Source organism: Gopherus flavomarginatus, chromosome 1, assembly GCF_025201925.1.
Source record: "Gopherus flavomarginatus isolate rGopFla2 chromosome 1, rGopFla2.mat.asm, whole genome shotgun sequence".
In the NCBI taxonomy this organism is placed as follows: Eukaryota; Metazoa; Chordata; order Testudines; family Testudinidae; genus Gopherus; species Gopherus flavomarginatus.
The window spans coordinates 295,711,551-295,733,565 of NC_066617.1; the positions used below are offsets into that span (position 1 = coordinate 295,711,551).

General features: G+C 38.5%; 1 protein-coding gene across 2 annotated transcripts in view; it reads left to right on the forward strand.

Moving 5' to 3' along the window:
- The window catches only part of KLHL1 (kelch like family member 1), a 476,546-nt gene that overhangs the window by 347,650 nt on the left and 106,881 nt on the right, over positions 1-22,015 (forward strand). For both annotated transcript variants that reach the window (XM_050948454.1, XM_050948465.1), the window contains one exon: positions 8,669-8,855. In XM_050948454.1, coding sequence (XP_050804411.1) covers positions 8,669-8,855 — 187 coding nt within the window. The remainder of the gene's footprint in view (positions 1-8,668; positions 8,856-22,015) is intronic.

Here is a 22,015-nt window from a genome sequence, read left to right on the forward strand (position 1 = left end):
TTTGTTGTGGTTCATTTCTGGTAAGTGAAAAGGGTTGAGGGGAATGGTTGGTCTAGTTGTTCTGATTGGATAATAAAGCATTTAGCAAGAGAAGACATATTTTTCTTTTTAACTGCTGTCTTAGTGAGTAATTACTGCTGTTTACTTTCTATGACAGACTCATTCTGAAAGTTTTATGTGGTTTTAAAGCTCCAACATCATTTTTATCAAAATGAAATGCACAGAATCTGTAAAGCAGTAACCGCCTAACTTGATATATTACAGAAATATATTATTTCCTTTAGTGTTAACAAACAGAAGAACCATTCATTCTTTTAAAGGTCAAATTTGATTTTAATTTATGTGATGGTCTTATTTCAGAGTTATGAACGCCAGTAGTTCCCTGGGACTTCATTTGGAGTGGACAGTATTCAGCACTTATAAAAATGAAACTCTATGGTAACAAAAACACCAAAACAAAACAAAACAACCCAAAAACATTACTGAATGAGACCAGTGTCCATCTAGTCCAACATCCACCTCTTACAGTTACAAAACTCCCCATAATGGATAACTATGGAATAACTTGCCTATTAGGGAAGCCTCTTTCTAATCCTCATCAATTTGTAGTTGACTTACACCCTTAAATAGTAGGTCTTGTGTGTATGTGTCTGTGTGTAATATCCGAGCTAATGTAATAATAGATGGCCCTCAATTTCTATATAATTTTCAAATTCTGTTTTGAGTGCAGCTGTTTCGAATACAGTACTGTGTAATTAAAACAGTATTTCCTCTGACCTGTTTTAAATATGCTGCCTTTCAATTTCATTTAAAGCCCCCTGTGGTCTAACTGGACAAATATTCCAATGTCATATGAACATTGATGTGCTTTCGGAAGAAATTATAATACTGTTGCCTCTTAGCAGATTTTGGGACAGCAAACCAGTTGCTTGAGGGAAGACACATTGTTAAAACAGAATCAGGGTGTTTTCTAGTGTAATTAAACAAGTCTGCATATCAGCAATTCAACTTGAAGAAAGCCCTGATGAAACACCTGAATCAAGTCCTATCATCAGAAAACATTGGTTTTGCTCTGCTTTTTGCATGCTGTCTGTTCTTCTCCTATCTATGCCCTGTACTTTTCAAATAGCCATCCCCTTAGCCTAATGTCACTAGCATTTTGCTAAATGGCACCTGTGTTCCAAAGCTAAACATGGCTTAAGTCAGGTAGACATGAGTGATAACACTTCTTTTTGCAGCTGCTTTTAACACAAAGGAATTTTAGAAAGCCTGATGTCTTCTGTGGTTGATCCCTCTGCTAGTGCCCTTCCAGACAAAAGAGGGTATTTAATCCACACAATTTCACTCTTAACAAACTTTCAGGTACAGCTGCTTTTGCCAGCCCTCATGGGACCCTTGGGGTCAGGACATGTTTTAACCTTTCCTTTAGAGATTTTCATATCAAGCATTTAAATCAGTGATCTTTAATTGGAATTTCATTTACACTTTTGCTGTAACAATAATGGAGAATATACTGAACAGAATAATACAGTGTTTCTCAAACTGGAGTTGCCACCTGTGTAGGGAAAGCCCCTGGTGGGCCGGGCTGGTTTGTTTACCAGCCCCATCCTCAGGTCCGGCCGATCGCAGCTCCCACTGGCCAGAGTTCATCGCTGCAAGTCAATGGGAGCTGCTGGAAGCGGTGGCCAGTAAGTCCCTCGGCCTATGCTGCTTCCAGCAGCTCCCATTGGCCTGGAGCAACAAACCACAGCTAGTGGGAGCCGCGATCGGCCGGACGTGCGGACGGGGCAGGTAAATAAACTTGCCCCGTCCTCCAGGGGCTTTCCCTACACAAGCAGCGACCCCAGTTTGAGAAACATTGGAATAATAGAAGTTAGACATGCGTAAGGCAAGTTAGGCCATTCAATCTCAGAGGCACCATTTCAGATTTTTTTTATTTTTTTTGGTGGGGGAGGAAGGGAAGGGGAGACGGACTTTAACTGTGATTCTAGGGGCTACTTAGGCAACTGAAACTGTAGGGTTTTTTCTGATTGATTGTTTTTCAGATATTAACTTAGAAATTAGCTGACTGGAGCACTGTATCTAATTCCTATATACATGAAGAAAATTAAATAAATATTATAAACAGCTTTAATACTAACATGATCTGACATCTGGTGGCAAGTCACTTAAGGGCCACTAGTTAGGTTTAAATTTTTAATATATATTCTTACTTTGTTACTAACTAACTCTTGAATACAACAATTGAAACAATTGTAGAACAATCTAGATTACTCTCTATCATTTAAGCTACTTACTTTTTGCAGTTCACCAAACTTGGAATAGATCATTTAACTTTTAGAAACATCTTACTAGGAAAAGGACTTGTGAGTTTATACTGCACCTACTTGGGCCAGAACACTCTTAAACACAACATTACAATGATTGAGTTACAGTTCCCACAGGAGAATATTTAAAACCAAACACCATGAAAATTGCACGTTTTAAAGTTGAGGGGGAAAAAATGAGTCTTCTGAGGTACATCAGGGCCAGTGCATGCAGGAAGGGAAAATAAACAGGCATAGGAGCTCTGGGCAGCTCTTCCTCTCGAAAAAAAGAGGGTCAAATCTTCTGGTCCTTAATCAGATAAAATTTCCATTTCTGTCCGTGCCTGCACTAACAGATATTAGCATATGCTCAATAACGATACACTTCATAATGAAATAGCTGTGCCATCTTATCCAGGGCTACACACAAGAGCACCATAACCTGGGTAGATGTGCAGGGTTACAAGGCCTGTCCCTCTCTTTGGCCCTACCCTTTGCTCTTCTTCCCCTGAGGCCCAACCCCGTGCCTGGATGGAAGCCAGAGCTGAGCCATGGTAAGAGCTGCCCAGGGAGCCCAGGCTACTGTGGGTAGCCCTGGCCCCTCCACCTGCCCTGGGCAGGGGAGCCAGGATGCCTGAAAGCAGCCCCCAGCCCATGTCTGTGCCCCCCGGGGCATTCTGCCCAGGACAGGTGGAGGGTCTGGGTATCCCCACAGTGACTCGGGTTCACTGAATGGCTCTTTCCATGGTCCAGCTCTGGCTTCTGGACTGGCCAGGAGGTGGGGCCTCAGGGGAGAGTGGAGGAGCAGGGGCAGGGCCTCTGAAAGGGACCAAGCCTTGTGGCAAGGAGGGGAGTGACTTAAACAGATAGCTAAGGGTTAATGTTCTTTTACCTGTAAAGGGTTAACACAGGGAACCAAACACCTAACCAGAGGACCAATCAGGAAACAAGACTTTTTCAAATCTGGGTGGAGGGAAGTTTTGGGTGTGAGTCCTTTGTTCTTGGTCTGTTCTCTCTCTCGGCTCTGAGAGTGACCACAGGAATCTCCAGGCTTCCTAATCTTCTGTTTCCAAGTTGTAAGTACAAGGATAGTAAGACAATAAGTTTATATTGTTGTTTTTTTTTTGTATTTACATGTGTGTAGTTGCTGGAATGTGTTAAATTGTATTCTTTTTGGATAAGGCTGTTTATTCATTTTTTTTCCTTTAAGCAATTGACCCTGTATATTGTCCCCTTAATACTGAGATCCTTTTATGTCCTTTTTTCATTCTTTTTATATAAAGCTTTCTTTTTAAGACCTGTTGAAGTTTTTCTTTAGTGGGGACTCCAGGGAATTGAGTCTGCAGCTCACCAGGGAATTGGTGAGAGGAAGAAGTCAGGGGGAAAATCATCTGAGTCTGGGAGTCCCCCAGGGAAGGTTTTGGGGAGACCACAGTGAGCTAGGTACTGTATAATTCCTAGCTGGTGGCAGCAATACCAGGTCCAAGCTGGTAACTAAGCTTGGAGGTTTTCATGCTAATACCCATAATTTGGACGCTAAGGTCCAGATCTGGGAAGAAATGTTATGACATGGTGGGAGCGGTGGGATAGATAGAAGACTCCAGAAGCCAGTAGGAATATTATTTTCTTTTTCTCTGCTAGGGCTTTTAAGCAGAGAGAAAAGAGGTTTGGTTTTAAAAGGAACCAGAAAGATTTTTTTTTTCTGTTCTCTCCTGGCAGTGGCTTGCATATTAAGCAAGGAACTATCAAGCTGTGATTAAGGGTCTTTTGTTAAACATAGCACTCCCATTGAGAGTCAAGTACCCAGCACGATACACATGCAAATAAAGTGGTTTTTCTGGTTTACTTTACATTTAAAAGATTAGCTAGAGAAAAAAAAAGGCACTGTTGCTAGGCAGACCCCAGGAGGCAACAGAAAACCTGCATTTCAGGCAGTAAACACCAGAGGGCACCTCAGCACAAGAAAGCAGGAACTATGAGTTCCAAGGAAAGCCTGAGACAGGAGTGAGCACGGCAACAAGCCATGGACAAAGAAAATAAACATAAAGGATGGATGGAGCTAATTAATGCAGAACTAGCCAAGGAAGAGGCAGCCCACAAAAAAAAACGACAAGAAGAAGAGGTGGCCCACAAAATAAAACAAGCAAAAGAAGAGGCAGCCTACCACCGAAAAATGGAAAAACAACAAAGAGAAAGTGAAGAGAGGGAAAAACAGAGAAAACATGAACTGAAGTTAGCGCAGGCTGGGCAGCATGCTCCAGCCAATCCTAACAACCAAGTCGGGGGAAAATCTCTTTGTGTTAGATTTACTAAGCCTGACTTTGCATACCTTCTGGGTGAGGGGGAAGAGAGATTAGATCTCTCGGTACTTGTGTTTCCAGGACTGGAAGCAGGGAATCTCCTAGGGTCATCCAGGGAGGGGAGCCTGGGAGGAAGTAACAAGGAAACAAGGGGAGGGGGTTATTTCCCTTTGTTGTAAGACTCAAGGCATCTGAGTCTGGGGGTCCCCCAGGGAAGGTTTTGGGGAGACCACAGTGAGCTAGGCACTGTATAATTCCTAGCTGGTGGCAGCAATACCAGGTCCAAGCTGGTAACTAAGCTTGGAGGTTTTCATGCTAACACCCATATTTTGGACGCTAAGGTCCAGATCTGGGAAGAAATGTTATGACAGGGAGGAGGGAACTAAGGCCCCTCTCAGCTCCCACACCAGGAAGAGGCTTGTGCTACTAGCAGGGGCTCTGCTTCGTGATAGGGGAGCTGATCACCTAATCAGCTCCCCAGCCATGAAGCACAGCCTTGCCAGCATTGCTTTGTGCTTTCTGAAGAGTAGCAAGATGAAACCCCTGGCTACACATCTTCTATGCATTGGGTCAGGGACTACATTTTCTGGCATATTCTGAATTGTGCTGAACACACAGATGGTGCCCAGTGAATAATACAGATCATGACCATGATCACTGACTTTATGGACACTGTACATGCAATTTCTGTTCTTTGTTCTGGAATTGGCCTGGGTACATCTGAAACCCTAAGAATTTGAGGCATAAACACATCAGATACTCATATGGCATGTTCTCCTTTCTTACTTTTCTCAAACTCAGAACAAAAATTGACAAAGCAAAACAGTTTTCAGTTAAAATGTAAAATTACATATCAGCCATTGCTTTACAACTCAGCATGAGGCAGAACCTGCCATCCCTTGGGGGTTAAGTGATCTGACTCTCATTCTCTCTCTTTCTCCATCTTTTTTGACCTCTGTGCTTCTTTTTATGATGTCAGCCATGACATCCTTGCCAACTGCCTAAAAGTCTCAGAGAACTGGCCTCTTTGGTTTTGCTTCCATCTATCAGAGCCCTCTATTTATGCAGTATGCAGCAGAAAGGCTGGTCCAGTGGAGAGGGTGCTAGCTCTGAAAGACCTGGGTTCATTTCCCTTCTTCCCCTATGGACTTCCTGTATGATCTCAGACTAGTGACAGAGTTTCAAAGGTTTTTAGTCACTCAAAGATGCAGCTTGGCATCTAGTGGAGTTCACAAAGCACCTAGCCTTCTAGACTCTCTTGAAAATTCCACTGGTGCCTACATGCCTATGAAAATCTAGCCCTTAGTCTCTCTGTGCCTCAGTGCCACATCTGTACAATGGGGATAACAACACTGCTCTATCTCGCAGAGTGGCTTTGAGGAGATATAGGTTAGACCAGGGGTTCCCAAGCTTAGTTTACGGCTTGTTCAGGTTCAAATTATATGTTCCTTCTCTGGTTTTATGGAGATACTTTTATTGCTTTTTAGATCACAGAATCATAGAAGATTAGGGTTGGAAGAGACCTCATGAGGTCATTTATTCCAATCCCCTGCTCAAAGAAGGACCAACCCCAACTAAATCATCCCAGCGAGGGCTTTGTCAAGCAGAGCCTTAAAAACCTCTAAGGATGGAAATTCACCACCTCCCTAGGCAACCCATTCCAGTGCTTCACCACCCTTCTAGTGAAGTACTTTTTCCTAATATCCAACCTAGACCACCCCCACTACAACTTGAGACCATTGCTCCTTCATCTGTCATCTGCCACCACTGAGAACAACCTAGCTCCATCCTCTTTGGAACCCCCTTTCAGGTAGTTGAAGGCTGCTATTAAATCCCCCCCTCAACTCTTCTCTTCTGCAGACTAAATAAGCCCAGTTCTCTCAGCCTCTCCTCATAAGTCATGTGCCCCAGCCCCCTTATCATTTTCATTGTCCTCTGCTAGACTCTCTCCAATTTGTCCACAAACTTTCTTAAGTGGGGAGCCCCAAACTGGATCAAAATAACAGACTCATGGAGGAAGATTTTCAGCTGGCACAGCTTTTTTTATTTACATGAGCTGAGGATCTGCCCCTGGAAAATGAATCTCTCCCAAACTTTCCTCCCCACTCTCCAATTATATTTATCTGATTCCCTCTTATATTTAAAAGGGAGAACAAATAGGTGTTCTTTCCTACCAATGTCAGTGGCACTCTTCTGTTCTCTCTTTATTAAAAAGAAGAGAAATTAAATTTGCATTCACCTGATTACTCCAGCTTTCTTTTGGGGTTTATGTTGATTTTTCTGAAGTTCAAAGACAGACGTGTCCAGTGTCCTTTTTTCCCCCTCTCATTTCACTGAGTTTTGACCTCTTGATTTTCCAATTCTTTTAAAATTATCATCTTGAACAAAAAATAGCTTACTGTTCCTGTTTGCATAAATATTTTTATTATCCAGAGCTCTTTTTATGTACTTGATCCATTATTTCTAACCAATTTTAATAGTCTGTTCTCCCTAAATTACTAGTTTTTAACTTTGATATACATATATGTTTCTGTTACTCTTTGAGAGGGCAAAAAGAAGACAAGAGGAAAGTGGCTGTGATATACAGCATGTAATAGTCAACTTTTAAAAAAAGTGTTGACATATCAAGCAGGATATTTGTGTGTGAAAGGCAAGTAATTTGATACAGCCCCAGGAGCTTGCTACATGTAAAAATAAAACATACATTAGTAATGAGTGTATGTAGTGAGGATTTCCTTGCCTAATACTCATTCATTGAGTGACATTGTCAATAAATGGAAACATAAAATGAATTCCAAAGATTTAGTAGTTTGTTACCTTCTCTGTGGCCACATAGCCATTGTCCAGGGTTACAACACTTCTAATGCTCTTGGACCAAACAGCCAAAACGTACTCTTAGTATAACTGTTTAGTAAAATTACATTAGTTCATACGTTCATATATTTAGAAATACCTAAATGGTGCCCACAAAATCCATCCACACAAATAGTAATATGCAAGCACCAAGTAAATATAAGGTAAACCTGGATTATCCAAATTTCAGATTTCTCAAAATTGTTTCTATTCCCTAAATCTGAAGTGTTTATAGGAATCAAATTTCCTTTGTCTGGTTCTCCAATAATCAGAGGTTTATGTGTTTAGACATTCAAATAATTGGATTTTACCTGTGTTTAGTTGTGTTTATTTGTATTCTCAATTAACTATTTTTTCTTCTTCTGGTGCATCTTTTGGTTCTGACATAATAATAGTGAAAGGCACCATGGAGATAACTAAGACAGGCAACAGATATTTCAAGTGTTCAACTCAATGCCTGCCCTTCTAAAAATTTACAGATCCTACCATGCTATAACTTCTTTTTAAATTTTCTTATTGATTTGGGTAACCTAGTTCATCAAGCACCTATATCCCATTAATATTGATTACAACTCCTGTGCCAGTTTCAAGAGATGCAGTCATTTTATTACTGTAAATTTAGCTGAAAGTGGCATAAGTGTTCATCTGTGTCTGCAGTGTGAAATCAGATTGCAGCTAACATACACAGCTGAAGCTGAAATAATTCAGAAAAGCCATGAGAAACTTTCAAATGAATAGCTAAACAATATATTTGAAAACAATTAGAGTACATTTCTGTAAACCACTATGTGAAATACTGTAGAAAGTTAACAAAGGACTCTGACTAATGAGTATATTTGTGATCATTTAAATATGAATGTTTTTACCTATAATGAGAGCCATTAAAAATCAACATTTATCCGATTACCATGCTGTGGTGTTCAAGAGTGTTTCCCAAAATTCTGAATAGTAAATACCTCCTATATCTCATATGCTGTGGGGAAGTAACTATTCTAAATGTTTTTTCGTTATCCACAAAGCATTGCCCATTTCTTGTGTAATAGGTTTTGAAATGAATAAGCTTGACAGAATCTTGCCTGCAACAAGATGATACATTTAGTGTTACTTTTGTAATCAATATTGTTAATTTTCTGGTGGCTTTCCCTTTGCATAGTACTAATTATCCAGGAGTACTGTATCCTTATTGATTCATGATTGTGTCATTCACAGATATTGGCTGACCTAGAAAATCATGCACTTTTTAAGGATGACTTGGAATGTCAGAAGCTAATTCTGGAAGCTATGAAATACCATCTTTTACCAGAAAGAAGAACTCTGATGCAAAGTCCAAGGACTAAACCTAGAAAATCTACAGTCGGAACATTGTATGCTGTTGGAGGAATGGACAACAACAAAGGTATTAGATGATTGTTGTTTTTTTTCTTTAAACAGGATACGTTTCGCATCTGTGACTATAATTTGTCTGAAGACAAATAATGAAATAATTTTCTGTTCAAAGGTTTTTGAGGTCTGATCCAACCAGAAGTAACTTTTAAGGCTCTTGGCTTATAGAAACTCCACTAGTTTTCAGAGGCAAAATGTGGCTATCAGATGGGATTATTCTCTCTCTAACAGATGGGGAATGACTCATTTCCAACAACTGAGTCTTGAAATGCACCTAAATTTATGCTAATAAATATCACATGATATTTGGGATTCCACTGAGTATTCTTTGAGAATTACTTGCCCTAACACCATCAAGATGGGTTCCTCCCCTTTTAGAAGGTACTACTTACAAATCTTTTCTATTTTTTCACTTATGGGGCTAATAAAATGTTATCACCATTTTTACAATACTTAATTTTATGAAGATAAAATTACTTGTTAATTGAGAAAATAAATGGAAGCTTTGCTGCCTTGCCTCATTATAAGGATTATATTTGCCAGGAATCCTTTAAAGTGGAGAAATTAGAAAGCAATGAAAATTGAAGCGGTCTTTGTGGTGAACATTTTAAGAATATTACTTTTGTATCCTTAAAATCAGTAAAGGAATCAAAATGATCTAATTATTTTGAAACTAAGGAAATGATTGCACTAAAATGGTGTTATAGAGCCTTATAATGAGACTTTATAATGAGACAGGCTTTCCTTGCATTTCTAAAGGCTCACTAATGACAAAACCTCCGCTTTCATGCCAGCCTTTAGGCTGAAGATCATATCTTCAGACATCAGTTCTAGTACAGTCAATAAAGAAAATGTTTAAATATAAGATAAAATATATGCCTTTCACAATTCACATCTAAACTCTTGGAATGTACATTCACTGTCACAAGTGTATATACTATAAATAGGACCATTCCTTCAGTACTGATAAGTCATACTTCCATGGGATTGTATAATAAAATGAATCACGCATTATGGCTACTGGTATTCTGTATAACGTTTGAACATTTTCTGTGAAACCCTGGAAGTGTCCAGTTTTTTTAAATAGCTACACAGCTTCTAATTTCATCAAGTTTATTTTAGTCATACGTAACTCTTCTCCAGTCATATGTAACCCTGTCAGAAGCAACAAGAGTCAGGTTCAGTATCTAGAGGTTCTTAAATTTACAAAACAAAAATGGCTTGACCCTCCACTCAGAAATCTGGAAAAAGTAAATATTTCTCCTTTGTGCCTTTAATAGGCAGTACTTCCCCACTCACACATACTGAGTATGCATATAACAAAAATAAAAGTTTTGTTAAGAGGAGAGGGAGCACACCTCACTGTTGCTGTCCCCTCCATGTTATCTTTCACTGGAACACTGTCTCTATACCAGGCCTAAGACTCAGCTCTCTAGACAAACATAGCTCTGATTTCAGCTCTGGTGATCTCTGAGAAGGAAAAAAAGGTCTCAACTGAATCTCATCAGTTCTGTCTTTAAGTACTGGAGTGAGAGGTTCAAATAGCATCTAGAACTCTTAAAACATAAACCTCACCATGCAGTTGGGACACCTGTTCCCACCTCCTCTGACTTTCACTTTGCTACTCTACACTTAGCAAGTGACATTTAAAATTAGGGTGACTCCTCAGTTAGGGCATATTAGAGCCCTGCAGTCATATAATAAGGATCACAACATTTCATTACCCCTGCAGCCAAGACAAGTGAATTTTAACCCAAAATGATCAAAATTGATCAACCTGGCAAAGCAGGTCTGCTAATCACCTTAGCAAAGTACTCCATGCAAGTATGGTTTATAGAGCCCTGTGCAGATACAAAATTTGTATCCGCATCCAATCCATGATATGCAGATATGGTCCATGAATATTTGTGGGTATGAAATAGATATCCACAGATTTGTGGGGCTCTAATTGCTTCTGAGATCTTTTCCCCCAATTTATCAATAGATGACAGGAGACAGCTCATTCAGACCACTGGCTTACACCTATGGAAAAACACACACACAAAACAATTTTGCCCCATATATAAAAGCACCATCAATAAAGTCTATATTCACAGACTATGAGTGTGCAACAGATTAGAGTTAATCTGGAAAAAAAATACTAAAGCACTGTTGCTAATGAAGCTTGAGAACTTAAAGTGGGCCAGACATTGATCATTTGAAAGAAAATAAGCATAAATTCTTGTACATCTCCCATGATTTGCATGGTAATCATCTATGGTATGTTACAAGTTTGATATTATGCTAAGGATTCTGATTAGAACTCTGAGGAGATTGGAATGTACAGTACATTATACAGTAAAGTTAAAAAAATCAGCAACTTCAGTATAATCTCTGTCAGCTATTTAAATCTCATCATTATGTTTTTTTTCATGCTGCCCATGCCATGATTTTTTTTTGTTAGGTATGGGGGCCTTTTTTAATTTTAGAGACAAATTGCAAGTGCCCCTGCCTCCACTGCAAGATATTATCTCTTTGTTCTGTATATGGGGGTGGAAACCTAGCTTTCATCTAATCCCTTGGTCACAAGTGAGTCCTGCATCTTCAGCAGCATGAACTGAAGGAGTGAGTGTGTGTGTTTATGCATAGGGGAACCAGTGTTCTCAAAGCCATGTTATAGAACATATAGCACACTGAGGCCGGGATCCACAATGTGTTTGTCCAAAGTGGAACAGTTTCAACAGGAGACATTGAGGCTAGATTTTGAATGGGGCCCAATCTGGTAGCCATGCTCTGAGCATGTCTATTGGGTTGGGCCCCCAGAGGCAAGATAGGCAGGGGAGCTCCTATTTTTACCTGGTTTGTGGATCACACAGGGCTTAAGCAGAAAAATGGGCCTTTGTGTTGTGCTGTTTAATTTATAACAACTTTATTGCTAAGCGTGTGCCTGGGATTAATAATGGCATTTCCACACTTTGTGGACAAATTTCTAAACTGAGCCCTAGGAGCCAACAAGGGATCTGAACTGACTCTTGGCTGATGATTGATAGTGGGTCAGTCTAGAGATTAGTAGCACCATTAACATTCAGGGCTTATTTTGGGGGATCTTATGGAATTCAGATGAGGGTGCACCTGCCTATGATTTGAGCTTCCTTGAAATTCAGGTACTTCAGGATGTGGTGTCACTGGTACACTGTGGACAGGTATCATCAGGGCCGTCCTTAGACATAGGCAACATAGGCAGCTGCGTAGGGCACCTGAAAATTTGGGGCACCACTGGGTCTTAGTGTCCACCCTCTTGTTTTCCTATCCCTGTTCTGACCCTTCCTGCAGGCTCCCACAGATGACTGCTCTAGCCTGGTGAGTCTTCCTTGGGAGGGAATCTAGTAGTTAAAAGTGAAAAAACCTCCAGCCTGCCAGACCTATTAGCACAACATTGAAACTGTTAAAGAGACATTCAAGGGGTAATAAAGCCATTTAACAGGCATTTGCCAACCTCAAGGTATATACTGACAGGTTTCAGAGTGGTAGTCTTGTTAGTCTGTATCAGCAAAAACAAGGACGAGTCCTTGTGTCACCTCAAAGACTAACAAATTATTTGGGCATAAGCTTTTGTGGACTAGAAACCATTTCATCAAATGTCCACGAAAGCTTATGCCCAAATAAATTTTTATACTGTCAGTTTCTGACTTTACTGACAAAAACAGTTGTGCATTAATGTAATATTTACACAGAACATGTTGGTCTATAGGACCTTAGTTTAAAATTTGCTTTAAAAATATTTCATTAGTGAGCTGGTGAAGATTATAAAATCACATTTCTAAAAAATGCTTGCATAGAGTTTTAGATGCACAATCATCTTTAGCCTTAAATGCGTGGATCTTCAGACATAGTTTTTTAAATAAATCCTTCAAAAGACCTCCCTTATCTAAAATACACATTTTAATTACCATAGTTAAAAAAAAAATTGCTTCCAAGTCTTCCTGTCCTTTCTGTCCATCCCTTCACCACCTCTCCCCCCACTCCCCAGTGAAGAGAGCCCTCAAAGGGACAACAGTCCTTCCCTTCCAGATAGCTGGACAAAGAGTTCCCTTTCTTTACTTCTGACTATCCAACAAACTAGTTTTAAAAGAACCCTCCAGCAAAATCAGTACTGTAGTAAGACAAAATCCTTGTTATACCTAAAATCTTTGGAAACATATTTTTTTTAAAGTTGGTGAAATTTCATAACCATGTCTCTTGTTATGGAGATCACACAACGTAAATTACTGTTCCCTTTTTCTAAAAGCAATGAACATTGTTATGAACACACTAAACCTCTCTGATTAATTTAGAAGAATGTCTTTGTTTCAGTGAGTTAAATATGTAGTAATCTGGAATACTGGCTTAAGATTTGAGTACATTTAAAATATAAATTCAACTTAGAAATACTGATGAAGAAAATGTAAAACAGAGAAGAGCTGCATCACGTATTCCATTATATGTAATGTTGTATTCAGCAGGACAGCTGACTCACCCTTACTATGAAGTTTTTGCAAATAAATCTCTGACAAACTTCAGGACATATCAAAAAACCTGTGATTGACATTTTTTATTCCCAAATTTTAGTGCTTTTAATTAGGTACTTTCTTCATGTCCATTCTGCATGAGGGAGAAGGCATGGAAGTCTCTGCGGGGAACTGTGACTCTCTGCCACCATGAGGCAGGCTGGGCATCTCATTATCCTTTGTTGTCAAGTCCCTCCTCCCTCTCCCCCACCAGGCTGTGAGCTTGGGCTGCCATCCGGCATAGAGGCACCAGTTTAATAATACTGCGTAGGGCCCCATAAATCCTAAGGATGGCCCTGGGTATCATCAATCATCTCCAGTCACTTGGTATTTGGTAATAGGAAATCAGAGATAGTTTTGAAATGATCTTTTGGATCTCATCTCTAATTAGGTGTTATCAGGTAGGCTTTGATTTTGTGTGTGTGTGTGTGTATGTATATATATAAAGGAATTGCAGGATGTAAATCCACAGCAAATTTACTATGTTGCATATTGATAGTTTTCCGTTACAAGTACTCTTCTGGGCAATTCAGAATGTATGATGATTTCTTGTCATGTAACTTTTACGGTGTAATCCAGGGGTAGGCAACCTATGGCACATGTGCCAAAGGCGGCACGTGAGCTGATTTTCAGTGGCACTCACACTGCCGGGTCCTGGCCACTGGTCTGGGGGGCTCTGCATTTTAATTTAATTTTAAAATGAAGCTTCTCAAACATTTTAAAAACCTTATTTATTTTACATACAACAATAGTTTAGTTATATATTATAGACTTCTAGAAAGAGACCTTCTAAAAATGTTAAAATGTATGACTGGCATGCAAAACCTTAAATTAGAGTGAATAAATGAAGACTCAGCACATCACTTCTGAAAGATTGCCGACCCCTGGTGTAACCTGTGCCTGCTTAGCTGTCATAGTGCTTGTTGAAGATTTCCTCACTGCTGGAAACTTATCTAAGAGCTTGACTGTAAATAACTATTTGGTGTGGTGGGGATGGCATGAAGGCTAGGTAAGGTACAACTGCGTATCTGTTGGTTTGCTGTACAGACCCGTTTGTTTTGTGTTTATGACTACATAAAAGAACATTGAGGAAAAGGTGAAAAAGAGTGGAAGTGGCATCGAGGCATGTAAATATTTGAGAAAGTTGTGTATTTTGAACAATTGCTGTGAATTCATAAAGTGACTCTTACCCTTTCATCCGTATGATGATGCTATCAATGTATTTTCACCCTATCAAAGGTTTATGTGTGGAAGTTATACTGATCTTTTCTTCCACTTTCCTCATGAAAATATATGAATGGAATAGTGTACTGCTTGTTCACAAATATGTACTTTATAATACCAGCTGTTGTTTTCCTCCAGAAATGAAACTATTATGTAAAAGAATTAGATGTGGTAAGCAAGTTAGCAATTCAGTACCTAGCACATAAGGCAGGAGGTTGGTGCTAGATATTATGAAATTATTTTAAGGTTACATTGGAGATCATATAACAATAGTGTAGTGTGATAAGACAACTTCATTTTGAAATCCCTGCTGCAATTATTTTCTTCCTCATAGGAACAGAACATTAAACCCTATCAGCAAGTGACTGGTATTATGATGTCTTAAACAATAAATCAATATTCCTACAGCACAGAAATAGTTTTACAAAATCAATAGGAGCAAATTCATTTTATTGTAAATTTTTAGCTCTCTGTAGTGTAAAAAATTTTTCTTTTCTCATAATCTTAATCTAAAAAAAGATTTTTTTCAGCTTTGAATGAAAAGCCCATATACATGTATGAAATTGAGAAGCAATAGTTTGTCTTTGAAGGAAAATTTAAATTCAGTATCATTGGGCACCTCAATATAATCAAAAAAAGTTACATGAATCTTAGGGACATGAATAGGACCTAATTTCATACACCTTAACCACAAATAGTTCCATTGCCTTTTGTGAGTCAGGCTAGCAAGATTAGGGCTCATTATTGTCTAGGTTCATGTGAACAGGAGATGCAAGACTGAAATAAATAGGTCTGAGTAGAAGAGGTAGCCTGTGTCTCTTTAGAAGAATGAAAATATTGACTTCTTATAGACGTCTTGGAATCTCAAATGCAGAACAATACTTAGATGGTATATTATGTCAGCGAGTATATTGTGAGATTATTATGAGGAAAATATCCTTTCCGAGTAAAAGGAGATACTATAAATAATTTAATATTGTTATAGAAAAAATAGAATACTTATTGATCAATCATCAAGTTTTCTAATGTACCTCACTTGTTCCAGCAAGTAGAATACCAAGGGACTCTGCTAAGCCACAGGAAAAAAAAAGGTAATACTCTCAGAGGAATTGTGGTTGAAATGCATAGATATGTATAACCCTTGGACCTAAAGTTTGGGGTTAGCTCAATCTTTAGTGAATCATAGTCTTGAAGCAACACAAGGAAAGACAAACTTAAAAATAACTCAGTCAAGAAACACTCCTGTACAAACCAGACAGGTTAATCATGGAGAGAGATAAAAGTTGATCTATTGAAACAATTATTTCAAATTTATCTTTTCACTTAATCTGGTGATCAAATGTAAAAACTATCAACAAAATTACTTTTTGATGGGCAGGCATATAAAATGCATTATCAGTGTGTATCAACCTAAGTTAGAAAAAAAGAGTTCTTCCATTACTATCTGTATCGGACAATTATACAAGTCTTTGGTATCAAGTCTGAAGATACCAAACAGGAAAACTTTATCCTGAAATCACTTTGTACTCAGATCTTACTTAGCAAATTCCCATAGGCAGTATTCTGCCTTTTCTATCACACTTTTAAATTATTAATCCCTTTTCATTTTAAGGTATATTTTTCTCTGCAATAATTTTACAGTTCTGTTATCTGGCATGACATCATAAGGATTTTATCATGATCTGAGATTTCAAGGTTTTTTTTAAAAAGGCAGTATTTTGAATTGTTCTATATATGAAACATATACTATACTTTTCATTCAGACCTTTTGACCTTGTAACTTTTCTTTTGTAACCATGTAGACAAACTTTGTAAATTATTCTGGAACCAGACAATATTTTGGTCATACTACTCCGTGTAGTCCTTTTGAAGTCTGCTGGGACTGCTTGTCTAACTAAAGTTTCTTGTTTGCAGGACTGGATCTTATGTCCTTTTGTGTCCTCCTTCTGAATTGCCTGATGCGATCACACCTTGAAAATCTATTTCCTTTACATTGATTTCAGTTAGAGTTTGCCTGAAAAAAAATGTATAAGGACCCCCAAGATTTTGTTCATAGTGATCATTACAAACCACTCCATCATCAAATACATAAAACAGTTTTGATGGATAATCCTCATTTCCCATAATTTGAAGTGTTTAGCTAACATAAAGGAAAATTCTAGTTTTTCATCTTAACTCTTTTTTATTTCACATTTTTGTTGAAAATGCGGGATGCAGTCCTTAAGTCAGGTACTCATAAAAGTGTGCATTGGTGGATATCTTGTATGTAAAGTTTGAATGTATAGTGCTTATATTAACATGCTATACATATAGTGAAACCTGTCCTAAGGACCACATCCAGTAGGCATATCCTGTCTTAAGCTACCAGTTTTAAAATATCTTTAAGGTTTCCAGCACAATTTAGTTCAAACTCTAGTTACAGACCACCTCTCCAAGGTGACCTATTATTTTTGGCCTTTATAGAAAGACAGACTTTCACTATAAATTATTTATTTATGTCTCCCTTATTACTGAGGCCTTCCTCTCAAAGACTAAGTCTCCAGTATGGTAAGATATTGTAACAAGCTTCTGAATGGAAAGAACCGGAGCGCTTATTTCTGTTCACGCTGTTGCATGAGCCAGTGTGTACATCAGCTCCTGGCTAGGGAAGGTTTAGTTATGGACTGTCTTCTGCATATATTGTTAGTTAAATGTCATGACATTACTTTGTGAAGAATTAAAAAATTTGGAAGAGTTTTGTTTTATCTTTAAAAAAACCTGCTGTCATAAACATAACTTACTAGAAAGATCTCAAAAGTGTGGGGGTTGAAAATGGCTTATCAGGAGAAATGAATCAGTTGTTCTAGATGTGGACAAGAATAGTCCTTGAGAGTTAGATACCGAAATCTAAGCCCACTGTCTTTTATGCGTCATATTGCTGGCCTGTATCTATACGAGTTGTTTATTACTTCAACTGTTACAGAAGTACAAGTTAACCCTTCTTTAATTTTAGACATATTTCAAAACAAAGCATTTCTTAAGGAGAAGCAGAAGGTTGAAATGCATTTGAATGAATGCAAAATTGATATGTTTTAATTCCCTGAAAATGCCATCAATTTGCCACAATTTTATGTATTAAATGTTCAGAAAAGTGTTGTAAGATCAATAATACCTTTGCTAAATATCATGTTTTTAAACTGTAACAGAAGATCTCACTTCTCTGTGGGTCAATTATAAAATGCCTATTCAGGAAGATATTGTGTCCGTTTAGTGCAAACAAAAGGAGGATGGTAGAAAAAAGAAGCTTGTTGAACCACATCTCTCACCTTTCATATAAATGTTTGTTTTGAATGATTTAGAACTCATGTACGGCTCGCTGTACACAGAAGAATGAATACTGTCTAATTTAAATGCATTTTAATCTCCTCTAGTTTCACTCTTGTGCTGCTGCTTTTCCATTCAAGCATGGTGGCTGTCTGTCTTGCATGAAGTGGTTATTGATTTGACCTTTCCCTTAATATTTGTATTGAATGTCTGCTTCTCATTCTAGCAGAGTTGTTGTCTAGTGATTAGTGCAGAGTTCTGGAACACAGGACTCCTGAGTCCAGCCTTTGTCAGTGATTTAGGCAAGTCCCCATCCCTTCTGCATCCTAGTCTATCTGTAAAGTAATTGTAATCATATTACATTAGCCTCATAACCACTCTTCTCTAACAAGCACTTTGAGATCCTCAAATGTGTCGGAGAAAAACAGAGTTCTTACTTTCTGGTGGGGTGCAACAAAGTCAGATACTTTATTATTTTTAGCAATTGCTTGGAGGTAGAGAGTTAAACAGGTATCTCCCTGACAAACAATTACAGCAAGCATTTATACCTTTTGTTACAAACAATAATGTTCAATAGCTGCATTTTGTTTATACATAGGTCATTTTGATATTTTATTGTTTTTATTAATTTAAACTATAGTTTACATTCCATACTTATTTGACTTAAGTTTTCAACAACTTTTTACACAGTTCTTTTCCACTTGCCTTACACAATTTTTGCTTCTACAAATGTTAGGGTTACAGCTTAACCTGACAATTGCTCACAGAGGGAACTGTTAGCATTGAAATCCCCTTTAAATCCCTGTCAGTTCTTTTTTCACTTTTACATCCCTGCCTTTTGTGTTTCCAGCACAACTAACATCTTTAAACCTCTATTTGCATTAAGCCTTGGATTTCAAATTTTACATTAAATGCTTCAACCTTAGGGGTTTTGATTGGATGCAATGACAATCCATGATTAGCATGGACATGAAGCGGTATTACTATTATTACATCCTTTACAACAATAACATAATTCTAAACTAAATAACAACAATACAAACAGTAACATTTCCATGGTAATAATATGATGGGGTTGTTGTACAATTTTAGTCTCAAAGCATAATACATTATACTTAGTACATAAAGCAGACACTCTATAAGCCAGGGTTTTTCAAACAGGGATCACCGTTTGTGTAGGGAAAGCCCTTGGCTGGCCAGGCTGATATGTTTACCTGTCCCATCCGCAGGTCTGGCCGATCGGGGGTCCCACTGGCCACGGATCGCTGCTCTGAGTCAATGGGAGCTTCTGGAAGTGTCGATCAGTAAGTCCCTCAGTCCACACTGCTTCCAGCAGCTCCCATTGGCCCGGAGCAGTGATCCGAGGCCAGAGAGAGCCGTGATCAGCCAGACCTACGGATGGGGCAAGTAAACACACCAGCCCGGCCCACCAGGGGCTTTTCATACACAAGCAGCGACCCCTGTTTGAGAAACCCTGCTATAAGCTGTATGACAGGCATTTTTTTTAACTTGATATATAGTTTGAAGCATATGAATTTGCCCTTATAATTCAGAAATTCTTTGACTCTCTGGTAACAGTGAAAGCAAATTTTGAAACTGATTAGGTACTAAACTAATTCAGCTGAAAGGTATTTGAAACCTAAGGGCTACTTATAAAATGTTATTCACAGGTTAGTAAACAATATGACTGCCTGCAGCAGTAGTGAGTTTAAAATGTATATTACACAACGTGGTGCCTTCAACATACACATAGCTATTAATAGCTTGAAAAAGTAGGTGTCCTGTTAGGGTAGTTCCTTGTCCTTTACCCTTTCAGCAAATGTTCTCATGAATAGTGACAAATTTTCCTGGCTTCAGTTTACGTATACACTGAACCTGTGGAGGTTCTGACGGCCAAAATGTCCATTGACTCCCTAACCCCATTCAAATGTTAGGTGTTATTCCAGGAGCACTGACTAGAAATTGATTAGGCATACCAGGTAGTTTAATTTCCCAAATATCTTGGTGAATTACCCAGTCCCACATGCATCCTCCCCATGAACCCTTGCAGGATTCGGTATGTGGGATCCCACACCCCACTAACTGGTCCATATGCTTGGAAGGAGCCCTGTGAACGTCCACACTTCCACTTAGAAAATCTCCAGGTATGTCTTTATGCCCACAGATCAGATGGTACTCTTGAAGTGTCTGTAATGGCAGTTGGTCACATGTGGTGCTCTAGATTACTCCAAATGGCCATTAGCTGGTCATTCAGGAAATTCTGAATTTCTGAACATGCTACATCCTACTGCAATGCCTTCCCAGCCTCAGTGATATTCAATACCATCTCTGTCAGTAACTTTAAGGGTGGAAATAACATGTAACTCACCAACTCCATCCTGTACTTGGGTTAGCTGCACTCCAGAAATAAGGCCAGTAGCCATTTTTAGTTGCCCTGATTTTTCATTATGTTCTTGGCTTTTAAAAATATTTCAAATTGCTGCTGCGCTATTGGCCCCATCCCATAGGGATTCAGTCAAGTCCTTCTTGTTTTTAGAGAAAATAACCCAGGTCCTCTGTTGCGCTAATTTAATGGCAGCCCCCCCGTGAGCAATTTGGGTATGTGGAGGTGATCTGAAAAATGGATAAGAGCAATGCAAATTTGACAGTCCCTAGTGTATAAATTACAGTCCATTGATATTTTAATACATTTTTTGGAGTGTAGTACTATACTACATTTGTTGATTGTACACCTTTATGTACTTTTTGGAGTTATTAATATTAATGTCATAAGAGGGGGTATATTGTAATAAGGTACAGGTTACATTATTAATTACTGGAATAGTTTTTTTACAGGTAAAGTTCCCAGTAGCAGAACAAACTCTTTGGGTATTTGTTTGATTATTTACTAATTGGGTGACTAAATAACAATAAGGGCCCTTTTTATGTAACACATTGCAAACTTCAGGAACAGCCATCATATTTACTTTGCTCTAGAACCCATTAATTTTAATTACAGATTTTTTGGTTTTATTTGTAGTGATATCATATATTTTTATTTTTACCGATTTATGGGTTTTTTACTTTATTATTTGCTTATACAACCTATTCTGAACCTTAAAGAATAATTTTTTTGAACAAAATTTTAATAAATCACTAAGATGTGAAGACCTTGGCCAATGGGTTAGATTAGTATTTACAGTATTGTTTGTATTTGGGTAAATTACAGTGGTGGTGGCAAGGGTCAAGAGGCTGGTGGGGGTAATTTTTTGTAGTAGCAAGGCGCTTTTGATAGTCATTATTTGGAAGCCAATTAGGGAGGGCAGTGCAGGCTGAAGGTACTCATCCAAAAACACAGGGCGCAGCCTGTAGAATAAATCACAAAATCCAATTAATATCACATTCCCAAGCATGAGTCCCACAAGTTTTTTTCTGCCAGTGTATAATTCTTTTTTTTTTAACCAGGGTTAGTTTTTAATGTGTTTTGTATTTAGGAATTACTGGATTTTGAGAATTTCAGCGGAACGAGTATATATATATATATATATATTTTTTGAAGCAATTGTGGCTTAGCACTATACAGGGGAGAGGGTATCAGCACATCACCCTGTTGTGCTTTGTATTTTGTAGCAAATACTGAATGCAGGTGTCAAGGTTCCTTCCCTACTCTGAACTTTACGGTACAGATATGGGGGACCTGCGTGAGAAGCTCTAAGCTCAATTAACAGCTTAGAACTGGTCTGGCTGCCACCACCTCAAGCACTCCCTTCCCTGGGTAGCCTTGAGAGACTCCTCCACCAATTCACTGGTGGACACTGATCCAAATCCCTTGGATCTTAAAACAAGGAGAATTTAACCATCCCCCCTCCTTTCCCCCCACCAATTCCTGGTGAGTCCAGATACAATCCCTTTGGATCTTAAAACAAGGAAAAATCAATCAGGTTTTTAAAAGAAGGCTTTTAATTAAAGAAAAGAAAGGTAAAAGAAAACCCTCTGGGAGAGATTAGCATACCAGCTACTCTCACAGACAACAGATTCCAAACACAGAGGATGTTCCTCTGGGCAAAACCTTAGTTACACCAAAAAATACCCTGTTCCTCTGGGCAAAACCTTAGTTACACCAAAAAATACCCAAATACCC